The sequence below is a fragment of the Gossypium arboreum genome, chromosome 13 (assembly GCF_025698485.1).
Source record: "Gossypium arboreum isolate Shixiya-1 chromosome 13, ASM2569848v2, whole genome shotgun sequence".
Taxonomy (NCBI): domain Eukaryota; kingdom Viridiplantae; phylum Streptophyta; class Magnoliopsida; order Malvales; family Malvaceae; genus Gossypium; species Gossypium arboreum.
In genome coordinates this window covers 29,578,761-29,602,769 of record NC_069082.1, presented here as the reverse complement: position 1 = coordinate 29,602,769, position 24,009 = coordinate 29,578,761, and the positions used below count along the sequence as shown (strand labels likewise).

The 24,009-nt window shown below is 31.6% G+C and overlaps 1 protein-coding gene and 1 long non-coding RNA gene across 8 annotated transcripts; both read right to left on the bottom strand.

The window, feature by feature from the left end:
* Positions 1 to 5,422: 5,422 nt before the first annotated feature.
* LOC108463292 (probable WRKY transcription factor 57) lies at positions 5,423 to 12,685 on the bottom strand. 7 transcript variants are annotated; one of them, XR_008277585.1, is made up of 5 exons: positions 11,779 to 12,555; positions 10,492 to 10,635; positions 9,449 to 9,828; positions 7,211 to 7,325; positions 5,423 to 5,818 (listed from the first exon to the last, which is right to left on the bottom strand). XR_008277585.1 is itself a non-coding variant. In XM_053024702.1 (5 exons), exons 2-4 carry the CDS (start codon positions 12,198 to 12,200, stop codon positions 9,462 to 9,464), a joined length of 933 nt encoding a protein of 310 aa, XP_052880662.1. In that variant the 5' UTR covers positions 12,201 to 12,209; positions 12,621 to 12,685; the 3' UTR covers positions 7,044 to 7,312; positions 9,449 to 9,461. The 7 variants fall into 7 exon arrangements, 4 of the variants coding, with proteins under 4 accessions (XP_052880662.1, XP_052880663.1, XP_052880661.1 ...); XR_008277584.1 differs by lacking the exon at positions 5,423 to 5,818 and adding an exon at positions 6,797 to 7,025; XR_001868047.2 differs by lacking the exon at positions 5,423 to 5,818 and adding an exon at positions 6,797 to 7,025 and having other exon boundaries at positions 7,211 to 7,312.
* Positions 12,686 to 18,291: 5,606 nt separating this feature from the next.
* On the bottom strand, positions 18,292 to 19,360 carry LOC128286900 (uncharacterized). Its single transcript, XR_008277586.1, has 2 exons — positions 19,274 to 19,360; positions 18,292 to 18,460 (listed from the first exon to the last, which is right to left on the bottom strand). It is a non-coding gene; the product is annotated as an uncharacterized LOC128286900 (long non-coding RNA).
* Positions 19,361 to 24,009: the final 4,649 nt, after the last annotated feature.

Sequence of the window (24,009 nt, the reverse complement as noted above, 5' to 3'; positions counted from 1 at the left end):
AAATTAATTTTGATAAAGCAAAATTAAACTAATTAAATTAATTAAAACAAATATGATTTTTTGAAAATTAATTTTGAAGTCAAATAATTGACCCAATAGGTAATTAAACTTGAAAATTAGACCTGAGATAAAAAATTAGGCTTGAGAACCCAAAATTGGTCGATAACAAGCTTGGGGTGCCATAAGGGTGTTGCACCTACAATGACACCACTGAACACAACAATGTCAGCGATGACGACGGTGATGATGACATTCTAGTGGCCGTCGGGTGATCCTTTGGCGATTGAGCAATGAAAGAATTATACTTCTATTGGGACTCTACCAAATAATTTGATTTTAGATTAACTATTTCAAAAATAATATAATATTAAATTTAATTTAATATTTATCTTAATAATATTTTATTAATTTAAAATTAAAGTAATTATCTTAAAATTAAATTAATTTAATATTTATCTTATAAATAAATACTATATTAATTTAATATATTTAATTTAATATTTATCTTAATAAATATTATATTAACTTATATTAAAATAATTAAATTTAATTATAGTTAAACTCTCTAAATTTTCCTATATAAATAGAATCATGATTCATTATTTTTCACACAGGAGAAAATTTTATCTTCTATCTGGGTTTTCTAACATGAGAGTTGCCACTTACCAGTGGCATTGGGGGAACTATAAAATGGGGTCTGTCCTTTGAGTGCTTTTGCAATTTGCCCCTCTGGTTGTTGTGGACCCTACAAATCCACCCCTAATCAATCATTATGATTGTTTCACTTTCTCATGATTTTATGGTTTTCTTTTTCTATTTGGATTTGGACGCTAAAGAAATCCTTTTGACGTGGGTCCTTAGTATTTCTAACTAGTTTTAGTATTTCATGCACACCTACTCATATATTTTGGCTATCCTCAAGATTCGGGAAAAAAATGAAATTTAAAAATAAATTTGGGTAAAAAATTTTGACCCGAGCCTAATTCAAATATTATTTTATATAAAATAAACATTATATTAATTATATATGTTAAATAATAATTATATATATTTATATTTATATTTAATCGTTAATCATTAATCTAATAAGAGTTAAACCAATTATCAAAAACTTAAAAATATTTATTCAACTAAATAATTTAACTCAAAATATAAAATTTTAAAATTATATTTAATAAAATAAAATATTTATTATATTTATTTGTGTTTTTTAATATACAACATTTATTACATTTATGATAATGTTTTTTAATATAAATACTTTTTAATGTGTTAACATTTTTATTTTTAATTATTTTAGTAAATCTAGTGTATTATATATTTTTAAAATTTTAATTTTAAATAAATAATAATCTAAAAAATCAAATATGGACGGGTCAGTCAGGGCTTGAGTTTACTTTTCTTAAATTGGGCTTGACTTGAACAAAAAAGTAAGATCATTTTTTAGTTGAGTCGGCCCAAATTTGAAAAATTGATCTAGATACCTTGCATGTGCCTGACCCATGAGCACATCTAATTTCATAGGATAAAATATAATTAATTGATATAATGACAGTAATAATGGGTGTTTTTATTTCCACAAATGAATTGTAACAACCTATTTTTCAGTGATGTCAGAAACAATGGTTTTGAGATCACAATTTTGACGAGTGAGTCCGTAAATATTATTAATTAGTATTTACGAGTCAAATCTAATGATATGGTGAATTTTGATTTGACACTTTATATTAATTGGTTAGTTAGTCACAGCACAAGTGGTTTGGACCTAAAGTTAGTGGTTTTAAAAAAAGAGGTATCAAGACATCGTTTTTGTAAACCGAGCTTGTAAATATTTATATTGAATATTCACGGAGCTATTATTTAGGTGAATTGAAGTTTAGTCCGAAAATTGTGGTGATTAGATAATTAATTAAGAAAAAATGATTAAATCATAAAAACCGTAAAAATTAATTGCTATTGAATTTTAACAATTAAATGAATTAAAAAGTAATGTTATAAAGATTTGAATGACAATTAAGCCATTATATTTTGTAATAGATGGTAGTGCTTGCTTTCTTTAATCATGTTAAAATTAGTTTAAAACTTTAAAACATAAATGTCATCATCTTCATTTTTGTATTCCACCGAAAATAAAACCTCAAAACTCCACTTTTGACAAACCAAGGTTCGGCCAAGCTTAGGTTCTTTTCATGGAAAAGTTTTTCGTAATTTTTATGTTTTTGAAATTGTTGTATTTTAATTTAGTTAGCCCAAGTGTTAAATCGTAAAACTATTAAAAGTTTTAAAATTTTTCATTGATGTTATTTGAAGTTTTTGAATGTTAATGGTAGATTTTAAAGTTTGGAAGTGAAATAAAATTAATTTGTAAAGTGAATTTTGTTAGTTTTAAGTTTAAAGACTAAAATATAATAATGTAAAGTTTGATATGAAATTTCTAAAATTTATGTACTTAGAGGGCTGTACAGGGATGGAATTGAAATTGAATTGTAAAATAAAACTTGAATTTGAAAGATATAATTATTTCGATTTTAGGTGTAAATTGAATAAAATGTAAAACTTGAGGGATTATTCGATAGATGAAATTAAACTGTCATATAACTTTAGTATGCTGTTAAATGACTGTTGCAATTGATAATTTAATTAAATTATGCTTTAGATCGAGATTGTTAACAATCGGAGGATATACACAGAAAATGGAAAATTGTTGAATAGTCATTGACACCTTATTCGTTGTTGTTTTTGTCAGCGAAGTTCATATATGACTTACTTTTTAAATTCAAATATAGTTGTAATACTTTGATTTACTTTTTGGATCGAATTGTTAGGTATATATATATTATCTCAGTATCAAATGGATTAATTCGATAAGACTTGAAATGTATGATAAATATGGGAAGATACATAACATCAAAAGGATGTAAATTGTTATACGAATGAATTAATTTGTAAGAAATGTTGATAAATGAATTGATAGTTGTTTATGATTAATCAAATCATATTGGTGTGAATTTGATTAATTATTAGATAGATGACTTAAATAAATTAGATGTGTATAAGATAATTAAACTCTGTGTAGAGTATTGCACGATATTGAGATGAATTTGATACATGCTTTAGTTATTGGAAGTGTTGTGATAACAATAATGTACTGAATCTTGAATAAGTGTTCCTGATAGCACTAGGGTGCTCCTGACAGTACTTTCGTACTCTTGATAGCACTATAGTGCTTCTAATAGTACTTTCATACTCCTGTTAGTACTACGGTGCTCCTGATAGCATATTCATGTTTTTGTTTGCACTACGGTGCCTTGATTGTACTTTTATGCCCTTGATTGCACTTTTGTTCCCCTGATTTCTCTTCGGTGCCTCCATAAGCACTTCGATGCCTTTGTTTGCATTTGTTGTGTCTCTATTCAGCACTACGACATTCCTTGGTGAGATATAATTACCCAGGTATTCGAATCGAATTACTAATATTCATCGGGATATTTGATTAATAGAGAAAGGGAAATGTATGTTAAATTATCATGAGAAAACATTCAAATGATATATGATGATTAAATGATATGAATGGTACTGAATTGATATAACGTATGTGGTTGGTAATGTCTTGAATGATATATACATATACATATACTACTTGATATAATGTTATATATATTGAATTATATGTGGATTTACCTTATTACTATGGAATGCTATATCGGGTTAATGATAACACGTATTCTAAATGGATACGTACATTGTGTGGATGAAATGATATTAATGGTATATTGTTGACAACTCCGTTGTATGGTACTATATTGACATAACAAGTAAATGTTGGATTGATACATGAATGGAATGATTGATGAACTCACCTTGATAATGTGAAACGTTGTAATAGGTAGTTGAGTTTAATTAATTATTTCAATATGTTTAATAATGATTTGCGGTAAGTTTACTCTTTTAAATCCTATGAACTTACTAAGCATTTGAAATGCTTACTTTGTTTCGTTTTTTTTCCTGTAATTGACGTTTGCGGAATTTGTCAGATCAAATCACTCAAGAGCTCACACTTTCCAGCTTTTGTCTTGGTAGATTTTTAATTTTTTCTAGACCCGATTATGTTAGGCTTGCACTTATGTTGTCTTGAATGTTTATAAGTTTGGTATATTGATAATGATGAATATTGATGTTATGTTATGACAAGATGTATATAAATGTGCAAATTAGTAACATGATGAATGTGTTTGTGGCAAATGAATGACCCATGTTGGTAATTTGGTATGATTGGCTTGATTGTATAAACTTGGGTATATGTAATCATGAAGATATTTCATGTTTATTTGAAATAATCGATGTGAATTGAATGTGTTTTGTTTCGAATTTAGTTGTAGCACTTCGTAGCTCAAGTTCGACGACTGGATCGGGTAAGAGGTGTTACATGAATTAAGAAACCATCATATGTTCTTAATTGATATTCAAAAAATAAAAAATCAATAAAATAAGACACATGATGATTTTTTTAATCCTACTTGTGAAGTTAAAAAAAGAACTCACCACTAATGATCAATTTATAATCCTTAAATAAATTAGTTAATTGTTATGTCTTTTAATTATAAATGTATAAAAAGGAAATAAGACCAAATGAATAATTTTTTACAATTTTTCAAAATATTAATTATGATAGACATCCTCAAATTATGACCTAAATTTTAAATTGATTCATAAATTTTAAAACATTTTAATTGAGTCCTTAAAATATTGATATCGTATCCATTGGTCCCTTCCATAAGCCTAGTAGTTAGCTTAGACATTATTGCCTCATTTGATTAACATGAGGAAGGAAAAAGCTTATTTATTACATATGTATTACAATAGTTAGACATAAAATAAAGAATAGTTAGTACAAATTTAAACTTAAAATTGTCGATTGAGTCTTAGCTCGATTGGCATGGACATTGTTGCCAATGTAGGAGGACATGGATTCGAGTGCGTTGAAGCGCATTTATCCTCCTATTTATGGGTTGGGGAGGGCTATGGCTAGTTCTAGGTATTGTGTTAAAAAAGAGCAATATGATTAAAACTTATAATGAGATTGTTCAAAAAATTTTAAATTTAAAATTAGAAAGATGAGTAATAAATCTTGTAAAAAAAAAAAGATTTCTTTAAAATAAGAAAAAATTTTCCTTCTCTTTGGTAATCATAAGCCATGGGAATGGCTAAATATTACCAATTGAATTAACTTATTGGTACTGACCAATATACTAAAACATGTGTAAAAAACAATGCTCCTACCAAACATAGCATAAATGTTAAATTGGATATGAAATGGAGCTTAAATTATGTGATCAAAATTTACAAATATATATATTTTGATACATCATATCTAAGTTATCCATGCAATAAGTATAAAAGTGTTTAAAATTTGACTTAAGTGTTTTAAACATACTCCATGTTAGATCCAATTTAACATTGAATATTTAAGCTAATTATTAGGTTGATTGAATGAACAAAATAATACAATATTGATAATGAGGATTCAATTAGAAAAAAAATTGAAATTTAAGGACTAATTTAGAAATTTAGATAACAGTTTAGGGATATTAAGTGTAAGTAATCATAAAACAAAAGAGAATTAGGAGAAAACCTCACAGTCACAGCAAGTGGGGAAGACTGAAGAGGGAGGTCCACCGCATAAAAGTCCAACTGCACCGATTGACGTATAACAAACTTTACCTAACTGCCTAACTGCCACACGAGGAATTCGCCGAGGAAAAAGGGATCGCCGAGGAAATGGAAAAGTCGGAATAAAGCAGAAAGCAAGCAGTTGTTTCTGTTACGGCCATACCGGATAATCATACGTCGATCAGTTGTTCTTCAGTCTACGGCTTTGAAGATATTATTTATTAACCGCATTTAATTGATTTATACCCTCTTCCTTGAAGTGTAAACCCTAAAATGACAATCTAACTATGCTTATAGTCTATGTGCTTTTTTATTTAATAATATCAAATTAGATTATTTAATATTTTTAAAATAAAATTGCTTGCATGACCAACTTAAAGTCCAATTTAACATATTTTTTTATTTGTTTCGTATGTGTAATATTGGTTACATAAGCCTTTCAAAGGTGTCAATTAAATTTCAAAAGTAAATGGCATAATTAAACCTAAATATTTGATTAAGAAAGAGAACAAGGCAGAAAAAGGTTTTAATTAAAAAAATGATAGGTAAGGAAGGGTTTAAAAGCAATGTCGGCTGACTGCCTAACTCTGAAGCAACATTGAAAACCACGCAACTAAGCCATAAAAACAAGTGGCCCAATTTACAGCTACTTTCTTTTTCCCATTCCTTTATTTTTGTTTTTCTATATATTATTTCCTGCATTTCACGTACGAAACCATGAAGAGCTCTCCAAAGCCACCCAACACTCTCCTAAAATGATTATTACAGCATAATAGATCCATGATATGGTTCATATATATATATGTATTATACACATATAAATATATGATATTATATTTAATACAATATATGATTTTAAAGAATTAAAATTATCGATCACACATTATAAAAATATATATATATCTGAAAAAACAATATTAGTAATTCAATTTAATTATTTTTATGTATTAAATATAAATATAAAATAACTATTTGGTATATTGATAATAAAGTTTTGAATTAAAAATAATGGGTTTAGAAACCACCTCTTAAAAATTAGAAACCTTTAAAAATAAAAACCCTCTACTGTCTATGTACCGGATTATAATCCTCTATATTTTGATGTGAATTAAAAGAATCTTATTCTTTAAAAGTTTTAAAAATAATTTTATTTTAACGATATTATTGTTACGGTGTGAACATATAAAACTAAACACATATTTCAAGAATACAAAAAAAAAACCAAATAATATAGATATTATATACTTCTAAAGAGAGAGTAGGGCTAGTCAGAAACTAGTGGCTCTAAATTAACTTGTTTTGGAGCTGAAGGAATACCATGAACTGCTGGGATATAATCTCCTCATCATTTAAACCTAATAATTAAACAGAAATTTCAACATATATTCACATGCATATATTAGAAATGGAGGGCTGAGGTTAGATAAATCTGCCCATAATTAAGAGAATGAACTTATCATGTGAGCAATACCTGATTTGTGTAAAGTAAATATTATGATAGTAATAACTAAGGAATTGTATTTTCTGGTAAAGGACTCACTCATTGATGAAAAATAATAATTGCCTTGGCTTGGCACTTGGCAGGTTGGTCCTTGGGGCAAAGATCAGTAACCTTCACTTCATCTACCAATCACTGACGAGCCTGTATTTACAAACTAAGAAAAGGGTTACTGTTTCAATATACATATATATATATATATAAATAAACGAACAGAAAACCCTAGCTATACTCTAAATTCTTAAGGCATATTGCTATATTACTATATAGTTGGACTGATATTCTCCATTTGATTTTATGCTTTTGTTCCAAAACCAGATTTTAAGTATTCTTTGACGTGTCCAGAGAAGAGTTATCATTTTGCTTTTTCTTCATCTTTTCATCACCTCCACAAGTGTTGAACAAAGACCTAAAACTCACTTTTTGTCTTTTTGCTTTTTCTTTTCTAGATCTGATCAACAGGCACGTGTTGTATATATTGTTTTTCCAAATGGTATAAACCGAAAGTAGTTCTAGTTCTTCCCATAATGATCGAATATCATAATCATGTTGATAGGGATGGTATATATAAAAATAACACCCTCTCTTTCCAAATAACTAGACTGGTGCAATCTAGAAAAACACTGAATCAAGCAACCTTTACATAACCCTTTTTCCTGTGAGTGACAATGAACTTCAACTAAATTTAAAATCGAGTTAAATTAAAATTTAAATGAAAATTAAACTTTTCTTATATTATTTTCTTTAGTCATAAAATTTAAATCTAAAACTTATTTAAATGACATTAAGTTTCTTATCACTCGATTTAATATTGGTACCTTAAAAATTAAATTTAGATCACATATACAAAGCATCTAATATCACATCACAGTAATTAAAACTAAATTTTAATCTAACTTCACTAACTACTTAATGTTATGTTTGAGAACATTAAATAAGAAATTTAAATTTTGATATCATTTGTTGTTATAAATTATAAGAATAAAATGCATACAAATAAATAAATTATTGTATTTTACTATTAAATAGACATCTAACAAAAATATACTAATAATCATGAATACTATGTTTCCAATTGTGTTAACACTCAAACAATATTTTTAAAACCCAAATTCTCAGATGTTATCTAAAAAAATTTTACCCAAACTAAAAACCCCTACATCTCTTGCCAATGCACATAGATAGTGACTTGTGAGGTGTATTTAGTAGTTTATTTAATGTACTTTACGGATAACCCTTTAGGTTCAAACTTGAGAACCACATGTTAAACGTCAATCCAGAAGATTCTATTGGTTATTAATTGTCTTTTCACTATTCGTAAAGATATAATCTCAATTGATCCAGTGTCTTGAAAGGCCTTTCAGGATCCTTGATTAAGCGTAATAAAAAGGGTAACATCAAAGATATAATAGGGCAGTCCACAAAACTAGTAGCCAATAAAAACTATGCAATAGACGCTAGTCATCATGTATTGCTGCGAGGGAACAAGTAAATAAATCAGAAAGATGAACGTGACCTACCATATCATTGTTCATATATACATCAATGATTAAGGTCGTGGTCGGTTAGTTCTCCAATACAATTTATCGTTCCAAGGTAGATTAGGACTGGTCTAGAAATGTCAAAAAACGGTTCTATATCTCATTCTTGTGGGGTTAAATAGCCAAATATTAATCACAGTGGTCCATTAGCTATACTAGCTAAGAAGCTCCAGTCCTGTGAAGGCCTCGTGACCATAGGAGGCTGAATCTTATCAGTAACTAAGCTGAAGCCCTAACTAGTAAAATACTCGGTACTTAATCCCTTATTCATCCACCATACCCTTTCTTTCCTAAGTCAAGATTGTAATTTTATTGACCCAGAAGCGGAATTACAACATTTCAATCCTAGAGGTTCTTCCAGGTTCTAACCATAGAACATCAGCCCAGGGCCAAGCCACCGTTCATCAAGTTATAACCTAACAGAAATTATAAACTAATACTTTCCAAAAAGTAATCCCCTTAACTTCAAGAGGAAAGAAGTTTTATCTTCTTGACGCCTTCATACTGGTTGTTCCTCTTGAGTTAAATATATAAAAAAAGTTTGATACTATAGTCCTCTCCCTCAACCCTTTCACTCAACAACAGTCAACTTACAAGAAGCATAAGTATACATTCTAGAAATAAGCACACAAACAAGTGAACAGAAACAGTACAAGAAATTCAGGCAGATTAAGCGTGTCAGAGTTATAATATGGCAGCGTGACAATTTGTGAACTCAAATGAAGGAAGCTATGCATACCATATTTTCTTTCTCACGTCTTACGCATGCCAGGAGGCACAATATCTCCAAGTAACCCTTCATCTTTTGGCAGCTGTGAGGTGGGTTCTGGCAGCGCACGAGATTCTCTTACCTCAATGGGCAGTTGCTGTGACTGCGTTGTGCTTGGAGAAATTCCCCTATGTAACTGTACCCCTTGTGAATAATAAAATTGAGAGACTCCAGGAGTAAACTGACCGGCAAAGGCAGCTTCATGGCTGATGAGTCCACCACGGGGGAAACCGACACTATGATGACAGTGTTGACCTTCATATGTAGTAATGACGATGGTGGGATCTTCAGAGGATCGTTCCACCCTCTTCTTCACTGTACATTTGCTATTTGTGCAGCGATAGTAACTCCTGTAAAATTAAATAACTGGCTCAGCTTTTGCGCAAGATTCTGAAAATTTTCTTTCCATCAATTAATAATTTGCCTGAAGCCATAATTGATTTTTGTTACTCTACATGTGTTTCATAAATTTGATCTCACTTTAGGTAATGCATAGAGATGGTGCATTCTCACATAAAATATGGCTGAATTAAGAAAAAAAGTATTTATGCAGTTGAAAAATAAGATTAGTCAAATTAATAATTAAAAGGATCGTGGACCTAAGATTTAGAGAAGGTTTTAATCTGCATAGACACGTCTTATCAATCATATAATGAACTGATGGAATCTCATCCTATGACACAATAGTGGTTTAATAATCAACGGATTGGACTTTTGTTAAAGAAAGATATCATTAACTCTAGTTTATAACCCTTTGATTTCGGAGCATCTTTTGTCAATGAACTGATGGAATCTCCTATAATAAAGAGCAAAGAAGGTAGAATTCATCAAAACACAAACTTCTGAAAAGAAAAAATTTTATTATAATATTGGAAAGTGAAAATATGGTTTACAATGTTTCACTTTGAAGTTTATTTTGTTGAACAGAAAACAGGCATTGAATCAAGATTGAAAAGTGGATAATATGTCAGTTTTCTCTCAATCATATTCATAATAGAGAAATAGCAACAGACCTAGGAAATGGACTATTTTTAACAGCTTTTTGTCCATATTTTCGCCATCGGTAGCCATCTTCAAGATGATCAACTTCACTCTTGGTCATAAAAGCAAAACGTGGCTGCCTAATTCGCTTTTGCCCCTTCTTCCTCACCTTACTCCTACAAAAATATTCCACCTACAAATGATCAAAATGGAAAGAAAAAAAACCTAAAACAAAAGATTTTTTCTTTAAAAAAGGTTGATGCATATGTTTCAATCTACTTGCTAAATATTAAATCAGTGGTTCATTACTTGTTATTCTCCCATGCATCAGTGTGTTAATCTTTAACAAAAGATAACTATAATCAAAATGTCCGGGACCTGTCTAAGCAATTTCAAGCTATGTAATTGAAAGAAATATGAAACTTGCAACTACTAAGGTAAATATCTTCAATGTAATCAAGAAAATAATTGAAAAATATTTATATACTTTATATACTGCAATGTGATGAAAATCAAGTTTCTAAGTAAGACAATGAACTTTCTAATACCATGAAAGGCATCAATATGGGAGAAACCCATGATTTTATGAGATGTCTGATCAATGCCCATTTACAGCAAAGAACATTTTATGAATCTAAATGCTACTAAATGTCAATAAATAAAGCTATAGTTTTTCTATTTCTTTTTCAAGAATGCATTTAAAAAACAGGCAGTAAGTAAAACTATAAACCGCATTTCCCGATTCCTGAAACAATGAAAACACATCTCAGTGTATATTGCTTGAGAGAGGGGATGAATTCAGAACAAAAGACAGACATCATACCAAAAAAAAGGAACATGTTCCTAAATTATTCTAATTTGCAGTATCTAAGATTAAAGAGGATTTTCCCAGCTATACTTCCGCTTTTTACCTAAAAAAAAAAAAAAAGATTTCTCAAAGCAAAGCACGCCATTCCCGCCGCAATAACGGCGGTGTTGAAGGCCACTTCGTTAATAGGCAAAAAGTCGCTGTTATTTTTCGCCCTCTCAATTTGCCTTAATTGGACCAATTATTTCCCTAAATTTACGAAACTGCCTCAACCCTTCTTCCCCAACTTGCATGAAACAAGGTTGTTATATTTTTTTTATACAGTTTCACTGTACGGACACCGAAATTTGCATGACTTTTGATACGGTGGCTTTTATTACCATCTGTCATTTTTGCCCACCGAAAGCGTACTTAATTACAACTCAGTCTCATAAAGTAGCACAAAACAACAAAAGATAAAGGTTTTTAAAATTATTTTTTTAATTTTCATCATTGGTTCACTAGTACTCACGGTATCTCAGGCGGTTTCCCGCCGAAGCCCGTAGATTTCTCCGGCGGATCCTCGCTGGAGCTCGACGACACTGACGGATTCGATGTCGGCACTTCAGCTGACCCGACCGGATTCGACGCTGCCCCTGAACACGAATCACCAACGCCACCAGCTGCACCACAGCTGTGCGATTGCGAGCCGCTAAAATTTCCCGCCAGACCACGACTGGCGTCGGTTCGGTCTAGTTCACCGAACCTTTCAATCTCATCGGCATGGTCCGGTTGTAGAATATTCCAACCAAACTCACTCAGTATACTGCTTTCCCTATCGAAGAAGTAATTGATGCTATCGGAGACTGAGTCAGGTCCAGCAAGTGTCCAGCTCGAGCTCGAATCGGATTTAAACTCAGTCCCAGCTGGATCAGGCCCCTCTTTATCTTCCATCCTCTAAACCTTCATCCAAAAAAAGAATAGAACATACAAAGAAAATAACAGGATTCAAAGCACGTCCAAATGAAATCTAAAAGAAAACGTAGAGAGAAAATAAAACAAAAAAAAGGAATGAAGGAGAGAGAGCTAGGGTTTTTGGCTAGTTTTTTTTTTTCCCGTCGTCCAAACAGAAAAAGAAAAAGAAAAAGAAAAAAAAGGAAACTGAAAAGTACGCGCGAGTAAGAGAGATTGGGGGAGAATAGACAAAAGATAAGTTCAGAAAAATCGGCGTCAACTGAAAATAGTGACGGGAGTTTGATATTTAAGCAAAGGAGGTGAAAGAAGATGAAGAGCAAGGGAAGCGGGTGTGCGTGGGCCCACGCGAATGAATGAAGAGAAAAATAGAAAGAGATACTTTCCGACATAAGGAAGCACCATGTTTTTTTCCCTCTCTTGGCAATGCTTTTTTTAATGTTAATTTTTTCCTCAAGCGTTCGGGTATTTGAGATATACCTTGAATTTTATTTAAATTTGAATTAATTCTAATTTTAAATAAAATAAAAATAAACTTTCTCAATATTATTTATCTATACATGATATTCGTGGGATATTTTTTTGAAGGACATCCAGTTTATTCCATTCAATAGATGTTGAATGTTAATTTATTTTATTTTGAAGTTGCAAGTAACTATATCAATTATTTTAATGAGAATTAATCATTTTAGGATAAAATAATTTTAATTCAAATTTAAATTAATTAATTAAACTCAACTATCGAAAATAATTTTCACAAACCTGATACTCAAAGTCCCAATCAATTATTTTAGGGTAAATTATATTTAAGTTCACTAAACTATTAGTAAGTTTATGTTTTAGTCACTCAACTTCAAAAATTTACAAAATGATCGTTGAAATATTCTAAACTTTTCATTTAAGTCACTGATGTAATAACCCAATTTTCAATGGTGTTGAAAAACGGTAGTTTCAGAACCCCATTTCCAATGAGTGATAATAATATTTACTAGTTTATTTTGAATTATATTGAATTTTGGTTTAGAAATTCTATTGAATTGATAATTAATTAAAGTACAGATGTAATGACCCTAAAGTTAGTGGTGTAGAAAAAAGAGGTAACACGACCTCATTTCTGCAAACCAAGCACGTAAATATTTACGGACTTATTATATAGGTGAATTGAATTTTGAATAAATAATTTTTTGAATTAGTAACTAATTAAAGTACAAATACTAAATTATAAAAGAGATAAAATTTAATTACTATGAAATTATAATTAATTGAAGGACCGATTGAGGAATTGGACCCTTCCAGTAATGTCAAACGGTAGTGGACGTTGTTTGTCACCCGCTTAATTGATTACTTAAGATTTATTAAATCCAATTAGATTAATTAAATATAAAACTAGACATATAAGTAAAAATTAAAAAGAAAACACATTATATTTACCAAAAGAAAAGGAAACACATTATTTCTTCCTTTTCCTTCTCCACGAAAACAAGAAGGAAAAATTGGGGTTTTGAGTTTGAACTTCAGTCCTTCAAAATAGGTAAGTATACAAGTTCATTTCTTGTAATTTTTATGTTTTCAAGGTTGTGGTAGTTCGATTTAGTTAATCTGTATTTTATTTTTCGAAATTGCCAAAGTTTCAAAATATTTCCATTGATGAATGCTTGAAGTTATTGGTGTTATTTGGTTAGATTTTAAGCTTAGATATGAAAAAGGACTAATTTGTAAGGTTTAATTGTTAATTTTTAACATAGGGACTAAAGTGTAAATATTTAAAATTGAGGATAAATTTATGTAATTATGAATAATAGAGGGCTGTAGAAAGAAGTAATTGAAATCGGATTGTAAATCAAATCTTAAATTTGAAAGATATAGCTATTTTGGTTTTAAAGACTAAATTAAATAAAATGCAAAAATTTAGGGAAAATTTAAAAAAGTGAAATTGAACTGGTTTATGCTTATAATAGAATGGTATAAGGTAATTGAAATTGATAAATTATAAGAATTATTATAGACCGGGAATTGAGTAAATTATAAGATTATCGAGGAAAATGAGAAATTGCATATCAATCCCTAACTCTTTATTGTTGTTGTTGTTGTGTTGTTGTTTTTCCTAAGTAAGTTCATACAGTTTATAATCATTATAAATGTTCATTAACTGTGTTATAAATACTTGTATATATACTTAATAAATCTCGAATGAAATGTCAATGATATAAAAGTTGAATTGGGCTTAAATGAAAGGTATTTAGATATTATATAATTTGGGAGGAAAAAAAAAGATACAACAAATGCCAATTGTTGACTATAAAGGAAAAATTTTGTCAATATAAACAAAGGCTTCAGCCTCAATAAGAAGAGAACATTATAACATGTTGGCAACCAACTTTACTATATAACTCAAGCACAATATATCTAAGGTGACTATAAGCACCTGACACAATAAGCGAACTGGCCCTGTAGGATCCAAAGCAGCGAGTAAAACAACAAGAAAACTGACATCCACGAAATTAAAGAGGACGACGACAAATCTATCCCTAAAAACACTTGCATAAGCAAGACTACTTACAAAAACAAGACTAATACTTGTATAGGACAAGACAAAATCTTTCATCAATTTCATAAGAGAAAGGAAGAATTATTAAATAAAGGAAAACAATACAAAACACATAAACTTAAAGCAACATGGGTCCAAATCGACTTGTGAAATCATTTATTATTCTGAAATACCATCAAAATAAAAATAGATCAAGGAACGGCGAAGAGCCACCTTTTGAGTATCTATAGCCAGTCTATTTTCCTAGTGGAATTGTTGATGATTGGTGGAGGTTCAACGATGGAAAACATTGATGTCTGTCGATCACAGCCTATGAAGAAAGCAAAGATATCCAAAAAAAAAATGTCAATTGAAGAGAGAAAATAAATAAAGTGGAAGAGGAGAAAGAATACGAGATCAAATATGATGGAGGGCAAGTAGCGTTGGCTAACAGCCTAACAACTACTCATTAAGAGATTTTCCCTTTAGAGTAGCAGTAAATGGGTCGAGATGCAATATATAGGTAAAACCCTAAAAAAGAAATTTATTAAAACTTAAATTACACGTTGTTTCCATATTAAGTTATACTTTTACTATGATTTAAATTATTAAATTTCTAGTTACACTTTTTTTTTTTGGATGAATGATGAAATTCATTGATCCAAGAATGCAGTTAAACTGTTACAAAAGAACAAAAAAACTATACAATAGCTTTAAGTTATGCAAATAAATTAACCAATAATACCTCAAGAAGCACAAAGTGAAGCATTTATAGGATCAGTTCTATTGATTGGTCTTCCTCCTAAGCGAGCCTGCACAATCTCTTTAATCTGCACTAAGACAACATCTTCAGTCAAGAAAGATACACCAAAATACCTCTTGTTCCTTTATCTCTATATCACATACAAATATGCACACCAAGCAAGCTTGAGTATAGAAACAAGCAAGGACTTTCCTTTAAGTTTCAATATCGCCTAAGCTAACTTTTGTTCTAAGTTCCTATAGCCCTATGGATGGAGAAAATGCGTAAAACTGGCTGCCACTCCTTCCTTGAAAAGCTACACTAAAAGAAAATGTGATCACATCTCTCTAAAACATCCATTTAGAAAAAACAACAAGTACTAATCAAAATCCCAAAAGCAAACAAACGATCTTGCGTTGGGAGTCTATTAAGAATGACCATCCAAGCAATAAGAGAATGTTTGGGAATATACAAAAGGAACCGTAGCAAACAGTTCCATTCCACCTTTATACAACGAGTTCTAATTGCCTTCCACAATCGCAAAGTACTCACTTTAGCATTAGCAAACTGTTGAGAAGTGACAGCAACCAAAGGCTTCAACTTAAGCTTCCTTCGCCAATTCCAGCTACTCTTCGAAGTAGGAGCCACATCTAGAAAAATCCTACCCTTTAACACATATTCACTAACCCAAGTGATCTAAAGAGACCCCTCTCCTGCAAACAAGGCACGGATAAGCTGCAAAATACAAGCTTGATTCAATTCTACCATATTTTTTAGTCTCAGGCTCCCTCATATTTAGGTAAACAAATCGCCTGTAACACCCCTAACCCGTACCCATCGTCGAAACAGGGTTTCGGAGTATTACCGGAACATTCAGAACATTTTACAGATAATTCTTTTAAATTACTATTCATTTACCGAGATAATTCAAAACGTCCCTTAATTGGATCCTCGAGGTCCAATACGAGCATTAGAATCAAGTCGGGACTTAATCGGAAACTCATAAAATTTTTCACGACATTTCAAAAATTTTCCAAGGTACAAGGCTAACACGCCAGTGTGGTCTAGGGGCACACCAGTGTGGTCAGACCATGTACTACACATACCTGTGTCCCTAACCCGTGTAACTCTTTGACTTTTAAGGCATGAAGAAATTGAAGTCACACGGCCAAGTCACATGCCCGTGTGTTAGGCCGTGTGACGAATTTTATTTTTGAAATTTAAGTGCAGTTTTCACATGGCCGTGTAACACGCCCGTGTTCAAGGCTATGTCAACCACACGGCTAAGACACACACTCGTGTCTCTGCTTATGTGCCCAATTCTGAGCATTCTGTTCCTCATTTTTAAGTTGTAGGGGACATACGGCCAGACCACATGCCCATGGGACAAGCCATGTGTCACACACAGCCAAGACACACGCCCGTGTGTATGCCCGTGTGGACAAAATAAGACCATTTCCTAGCCTCATTTGTTACCCAAGACTTACCATTTTCCTGCACTAATCACAAGCATATATCCACCAATCCAACATCATATTCACATAAAATTTGCCATCAACCATGTGGTATTATCTCATGCATCAAAAGATATAAACTTACTCTTAACATAAACTTATATGCTAACATAATTCCAACAACCTAACACATAATAAACACTTATGTGATTACCAAAATATTACTTCAAAAATAGCCAAACTTAGACCATTACTAACCACTTCAATGATTAGATTACAAAACAACAATTACAAGCCATCATTTGGCCAAATAAGCGTATACATGCCATTATATCAAAATGAGATTTCTACTTGTACCAAAATGAGATAGTGGATAGTGTGATTACTGCTCCGATCGACTTCCAACCTTCACGACCTTTGAGCATTATAAAACAAGAAAATTAACCGGAGTAAGCATTTTATGCTTAGTAAGTTCGTATAACAAAAAATAAACTTATCGATCATGTTTAATAATACAAGCATAGATAAATTTACATTCCCTCGATTTTGGGTAAGCTACCTAAACACACATACACTTATTCTGTAACACCCCGTACCCGAGACCGTTTTCGGAGTCGAACACGAGGTGTTAACGGACTTAATTCATTAATTAAACAGCTCATACAATTCATTTTAAAATTTCCAGACAAGCTGGCTAACTGCATCACAGTCGCTTTAAAATCATATCTCGAGTTACGAAACTCAAATCCAATTCCGTAAATTTTTCCTAAAACTAGACTAATATATATATCTACTAATTTTTTCTAGAATTTTGGTTGGGCCAATTAGTACAGTTTATTAGTTAAAGTCTCCCCTGTTTCAGGGTTCAACTACTCTGACCTCTGTGTATTACGAATCAGATATCTCCCTGTACAGAGCTTCAATGACTATGCCGTTTGTCTCTAATAAAACTAGACTCAATAAGGAATCTGTACATATAAAGCGTGACTTCTAATTATCTTTGTAAAATTTATGGTGAATTTCCAAATTCAGAACAGGGGATCCAGAAATCGCTCTGGCCCTGTTTCACAAAAATTTAAACATCTCATAAAATATAGCTCATATACCTGTTTTGCTTATTCCATATGAAAATAGACTCATCAAGCTTCGATTCCATAACTTATTCATTATTTAATTCCATTTCTACTATTTTTAGTGATTTTTCAAACTCACATCACTGCTGCTGTCTGAATCTATTTTATGGTAAATTTTACCTATTTCATGGTTTCCATGGATTAGCTAGCAATTTGACATACATAATACCAAATATGATCATGATTAGCCATTCCAATGGCTAATCATTACCAAGCATTTCTATTTCCATACCACTCAATAACCATATCATAAGACCATACATATAAAATGATTATAATGCTATACATGCCATACTCAAAATATACAAGCCATTATGCCAAGATGGTATACGGATAGTGTAAGCGTGCCTCCGACCGTTTCCGATTTCTGAGCTGGCTTGTCAACACTACAAGGAATGAAAAGGAGGAGTAAGCATAAATGCTTAGTAAGCTCACATGCAAATAGCAAGTAACATAACCATATAAGCAAACATAAAACATCATTTGCATAATCATCACCAAGACATTCATATCACCTTTTCATTTATCATCTTACCATATTGTTGTTATATCGAGTTTTCAATCCGAGGGTTAAGTACATACCTGTTCAAAGTATCCATTTCACAACACTTACCAATACGTCCCTTTCATCTTGAGTATTCCTCCATTTGAGTAGAACTTTACCCGTTGAACACATCGAATATAATTGGATACATGGATAACTTGCACATAAGTGCCACATATGTAGCCAAGCTACCATGTAACCCGCCCATAAGTGAACTCGGACTCAACTCAACGAGCTCGGGCGTTCGCATCCATAAGTGAACTCGGACTCAACTCAACGAGTTCGGATGCCTAGTTACATCTCACGAACTCGGACTCAACTCAACGAGTTCGGACGCTCGCATCCATAAGTGAACTCGGACTCAACTCAACGAGTTCGGATGCCCAAATATCCCAGTGACATGTCACTTGTATCCTAATTCATTCCTGAGGTTCAACGGGACCTTTTTCCCAATCATGTGTCTCAACCATCTTCTACGGAATGCCGATACTGATACTCGGTAGTATTTCACATTTTCCAAGTATATCACATAATTTGACATATTATCAAACAATTATCACAAGTATAATATTTCATAATAATTATCATATCATTTAAAAAACATTAAAACATTTAAAATAATAACTATGTTACCAACATTTACATATGAACTTACCTCGTATGCGAAAATGGCTATTTTTACCATTTCGTCCACCACTTGGTATTTTCCCCATTTTAGCCCGAATTTCAGTTTTCCTTGCTCTATCATTTAAAATATAGTCTAATTAGGACTCACATTATTCAAATTGACCCAAAATCATATTTTGGAAAAATTACAATTTTTCCCCTAAACTTTTGCATATTTACACTTTTGCCCCAAAGCTCGTAAATTAAAATTCAGCCTATTTTCTTATGTTTTATGACATGCTGATCATTTTTCCCTTCTATGGCAACATCAAATTCTCACTCTAACATGTACTTATGACTATTAGGTATTTTTACCGATTAAGCCCTTTTGCTCGTTTTCACTTAAAACCGAGTAGCACAAGTTGTCTAACATAATTTAAAACCTCATATTCTATCATAAAACACCAAAATACACAAATTTCACCTATGGGTATTTTTCCAAATATAAACCCTAGGTTAAATTATTGCTAGCATAAGCTAAATCGAGTAACCGGGACTCCAAAAACGTAAAAATCATTAAAAACGAGGCTAGAACGAACTTACAATCGAGCTTGGAAGCTTGAAAAGCCCTAGCCATGGTTTCTACTTGCTATATTCGGCCATGGGGTTGAAGATGAGCAAAATTGGCTTTTAATTTTGTATTTTAATTCATTTTACCCTAAATGACCAAAATGCCCTTACTACTAAACTTTCCAAAATTCCATCCATGTCCAATTTTGTCCATAGACTTAGAAATTGGTAAAATTACTCTTTAAGGACCTCTAATTAATAATCTAATTCAATTTTATGCAAAATACTTCTAGAACACAAGTTTTGCAATTTATTCAATTTAGTCCCAAATTTCAAATTAAGCACTTTATGCATAAAATTTCTTCACGAAATTTTCACACAATCATGCAATCATATCATAGACCTTAAAATAATCATAAAATAATTATTTATATCTCGGATTTTGTGGTCACGAAACCACTATTCCGACTAGGCCCAAAATCGGGATATTACAACTCTCCCCTTCGGGATTTTCGTCCCCAAAAATCTTACCGAAAAAGTGGTCTTCACTTTTAATCTCATATTTGGTGTCAAGAACTTGCACTTAGACTGTACCTCCAATACATCTCTTCAATTTCTCATATGATCTAAAAGCTTACGCCTCAACTCTCAACTGTTCTTAAATTTTCAACCCTTCTCAATTTCCCATGATATCATGACATAAAACACGGATCTCAACTTGATTTAATGGAGACCGAATTCCAAGAAATCCGACAATCAAAGAGACCGAAATTCCATGAATCGATGAGTAGGAATTCATTCAATACAGATGTGATTTATAGATCTCGCCAAACATTTAACAATAGGATACATCACATTTTCCTCTTTCGCCATAGAAATAATTACGATATGGCCTCAAGAATAATCCTTCTCATTTCCATCCCAATATCAACATTGACAAGGATAATTTTGATAGATCCCAATGCTCGGCTTTAACCCCTTTAACAACTCCGATTTTATGTAACATCGGATGCTCTAAACTATCACATTACCTCACCGTCTTGAAACACATCACAATTCATACAACAATACATTCTTGAAAGTCGAAGTCTTTGCTCAATGTAGACTAGTCTAGTTCGGACGCTTGGTTACCAATATTCTCATCTATCCGAACTCGTCAACATGTAATAAACTTTTAGCTTTCACAAGATGGAAACCTTATCATTCGTAGTGACTTAAACTAATATTCAACTCTTTCTAATAAATATAGACTTCTCGTTCAAACTATTTACTCTTTGATCTGTACAAAATGAAATTCTATTATCAAACTTGGGAAAAATAATCCGACATAATTGTCACATGAAATCTTTCAAATAAATAATTTACCATACCGACTAAAACTCGCTTTTATCACCTATGCCTTTATTGATGTCAAATCCTTACGAAATTAGAAAAATCCCAATACTAAAATCACCACATTACCAAGATCAAATTAGAAGTATAGTCATATTTGACATGATTATCACGAAATGAAGAACGTGCTTGAACATGAGTCATAATTGACAAATTATGGAACAAAGATAACAAGAAAACCGAATAAAGAAATCCAAGATAGAAAACCCGAATAAAGAAATCCGAATAAAGAGATCCGGGATAAAGAAACCCAAGATACGATACTATGCCGAGAATCGAAAACCAAATTCATAGAGAAAATACAGAATACCGATAATTCTTCAAAGAAAGAAAGTCCAAAAGAAAACATTATTTAATCCCACTGAAATCAAATATAACAAGATCAATATATCTTCCCATACATATATATCGGATGAAGCATCAAGTAGAAGAAAGCAGAATCATAATATCATATGAATTCTCTCATCAATTCTTATCGATTGAAATGAAATAGAATACCCGATGAAATAGAGCAATATAAATTATAAACCAATCAGACTACCAATGCTTTCATCCAACACCAAATTAGAAGACATTCCCATATAACAAGAATTTCTTTAGAAGATCAATAGCCATAGAAATATTTACGAGAACGGGTGAACACATAGAACATCTCAAAAGAGACGCTAAATCTGTCGGGTCATAATTGTCACACTCGGATAATTCACATTTGAAATATCATTTCCCCAACTAGTTCTGCCGTCACAAATTTCATATTAAATCATTCACTAAAGAATGTCGATTCTGAATAAATTTTGATTTACCAAAGAGAATTCCTTCTCTAATCGGGACGATGCATAATTCCAATAATCTTTATATCAATCGATACTTTACGGCTCGACTTTACTTATCAGCTCATTTTCAATCTCGGATCATACTTATAATTATTCTATCATTGAACTCTTTGGGTTTTCAACAGAAACTTATTCAATACAAATCTCATGAAATTCCATTATAAGTACCACTTTGGTAAGGGGAGGGTTGTAGGACCTCGACTCGACTTTCTTATACATACACATATGACACAACTTCCATCATCATAGTAACATCATCAAAATCATGTCATTCATTCATGTTGGCTTACACCAATTTTCCTATTGTCCCATTTAGACAATATACTTATACATACATTCTATGTTTTCTAGACGACTTTACTTATCCATTCATTTAATTAAATTAATTCATGCTCATGACATTATATAAGGCCAAACAAACATAAATATTTGCATCACAATCACAACTTTCATTTCGTGCATCATCATGTACATATCATTACAATCATACAATTCAGTCCAACAATTTAACATAGATAAGTTCATTTCATTATAATCCTTTACCTCATAAAAAAATTGTATATCATTAACATTCATCAACATTCAACGTCCAATCAAGACAAGGACATTTTCATTCGTATTATGATATTATGACCTTTATTCATACCTCTACTACTTTTTATTTATTCCGTTCATCTTATCAAGTAAGCCACATACACTACATCATATGAGCATTAAGCAAATATGAATATTTATCACAACATGAACTTTCATCTCACATATTATCACATATGTATCATAAACCTTTATTCATACTTTTCGAACCGAGACTTATCATAATCATAATTTTACTCAAATACCTTTACTTAACATTGAACATGGTTGGCGAGCTCGGTTGGAGAGTACCTGTCTAAATAAGACGGTACTTATACGCGTCGGAAGACATCACACTATCACGGATCGATGGCATGTATAGCTAAACTTTTACACATGCTAGGTTAGTCCGAGAACCGACTAAACCTGCTCGATACCACTAAATGTAACACCCGTGCCGAGACCATTTTGGAGTCGAACACGAGGTGTTAACGGACTTAATTCATTAATTAAACAGCTCATACAATTCATTTTAAAATTTCCAGACAAGCTGGCTAACTGCATCACAGTCGCTTTAAAAATCATATCTCGAGTTACGAAACTCGAAATCCAATTCCGTAAATTTTTCCTAAAACTAGACTAATATATATATCTACTAATTTTTTTCTAGAATTTTTGGTTGGGCCAATTAGTACAGTTTATTAGTTAAAGTCTCCCCTGTTTCAGGGTTCAACTACTCTGACCTCTGTGTATTACGAATCATATATCTCCCTGTACAGAGCTTCAATGACTATGCTGTTTGTCTCTAATAAAACTAGACTCAATAAGGAATCTGTACATATAAAGCGTGACTTCTAATTATCTTTGTAAAATTTATGGTGAATTTCCAAAGTCAGAACAGGGGATCCAGAAATCGCTCTGGCCCTGTTTCACAAAAATTTAAACATCTCATAAAATATAGCTCATATACCTGTTTTGCTTATTCCATATGAAAATAGACTCATCAAGCTTCGATTCCATAACTTATTCATTATTTAATTCCATTTCTACTATTTTTAGTGATTTTTCAAACTCACATCACTGCTGCTGTCTGAATCTATTTTATGGTAAATTTTACCTATTTCATGGTTTCCATGGATTAGCTAGCAATTTGACATACATAATACCAAATATGATCATGATTAGCCATTCCAATGGCTAATCATTACCAAGCATTTCTATTTCCATACCACTCAATAACCATATCATAAGACCATACATATAAAATGATTATAATGCTATACATGCCATACTCAAAATATACAAGCCATTATGCCAAGATGGTATACTGAATAGTGTAAGCGTGCCTCCGACCGTTTCCGATTTCCGAGCTGGCTTGTCAACACTACAAGGAATGAAAAGGAGGAGTAAGCATAAA

Excerpts from the sequence above, each read along its gene's own strand:
- LOC108463292 (XM_053024702.1), bottom strand. The coding sequence starts at position 12,200 with ATGGAAGATAAAGAGGGGCCTGATCCAGCTGGGACTGAGTTTAAATCC. Across the intron at positions 10,636-11,778 it reads GGGAAACCGCCTGAGATACC|GAGTAAGGTGAGGAAGAAGG; the intron begins GTGAGTACTAGT and ends ATATTTTTGTAG. Across the intron at positions 9,829-10,491 it reads AAAAATAGTCCATTTCCTAG|GAGTTACTATCGCTGCACAA; the intron begins GTCTGTTGCTAT and ends TTAATTTTACAG.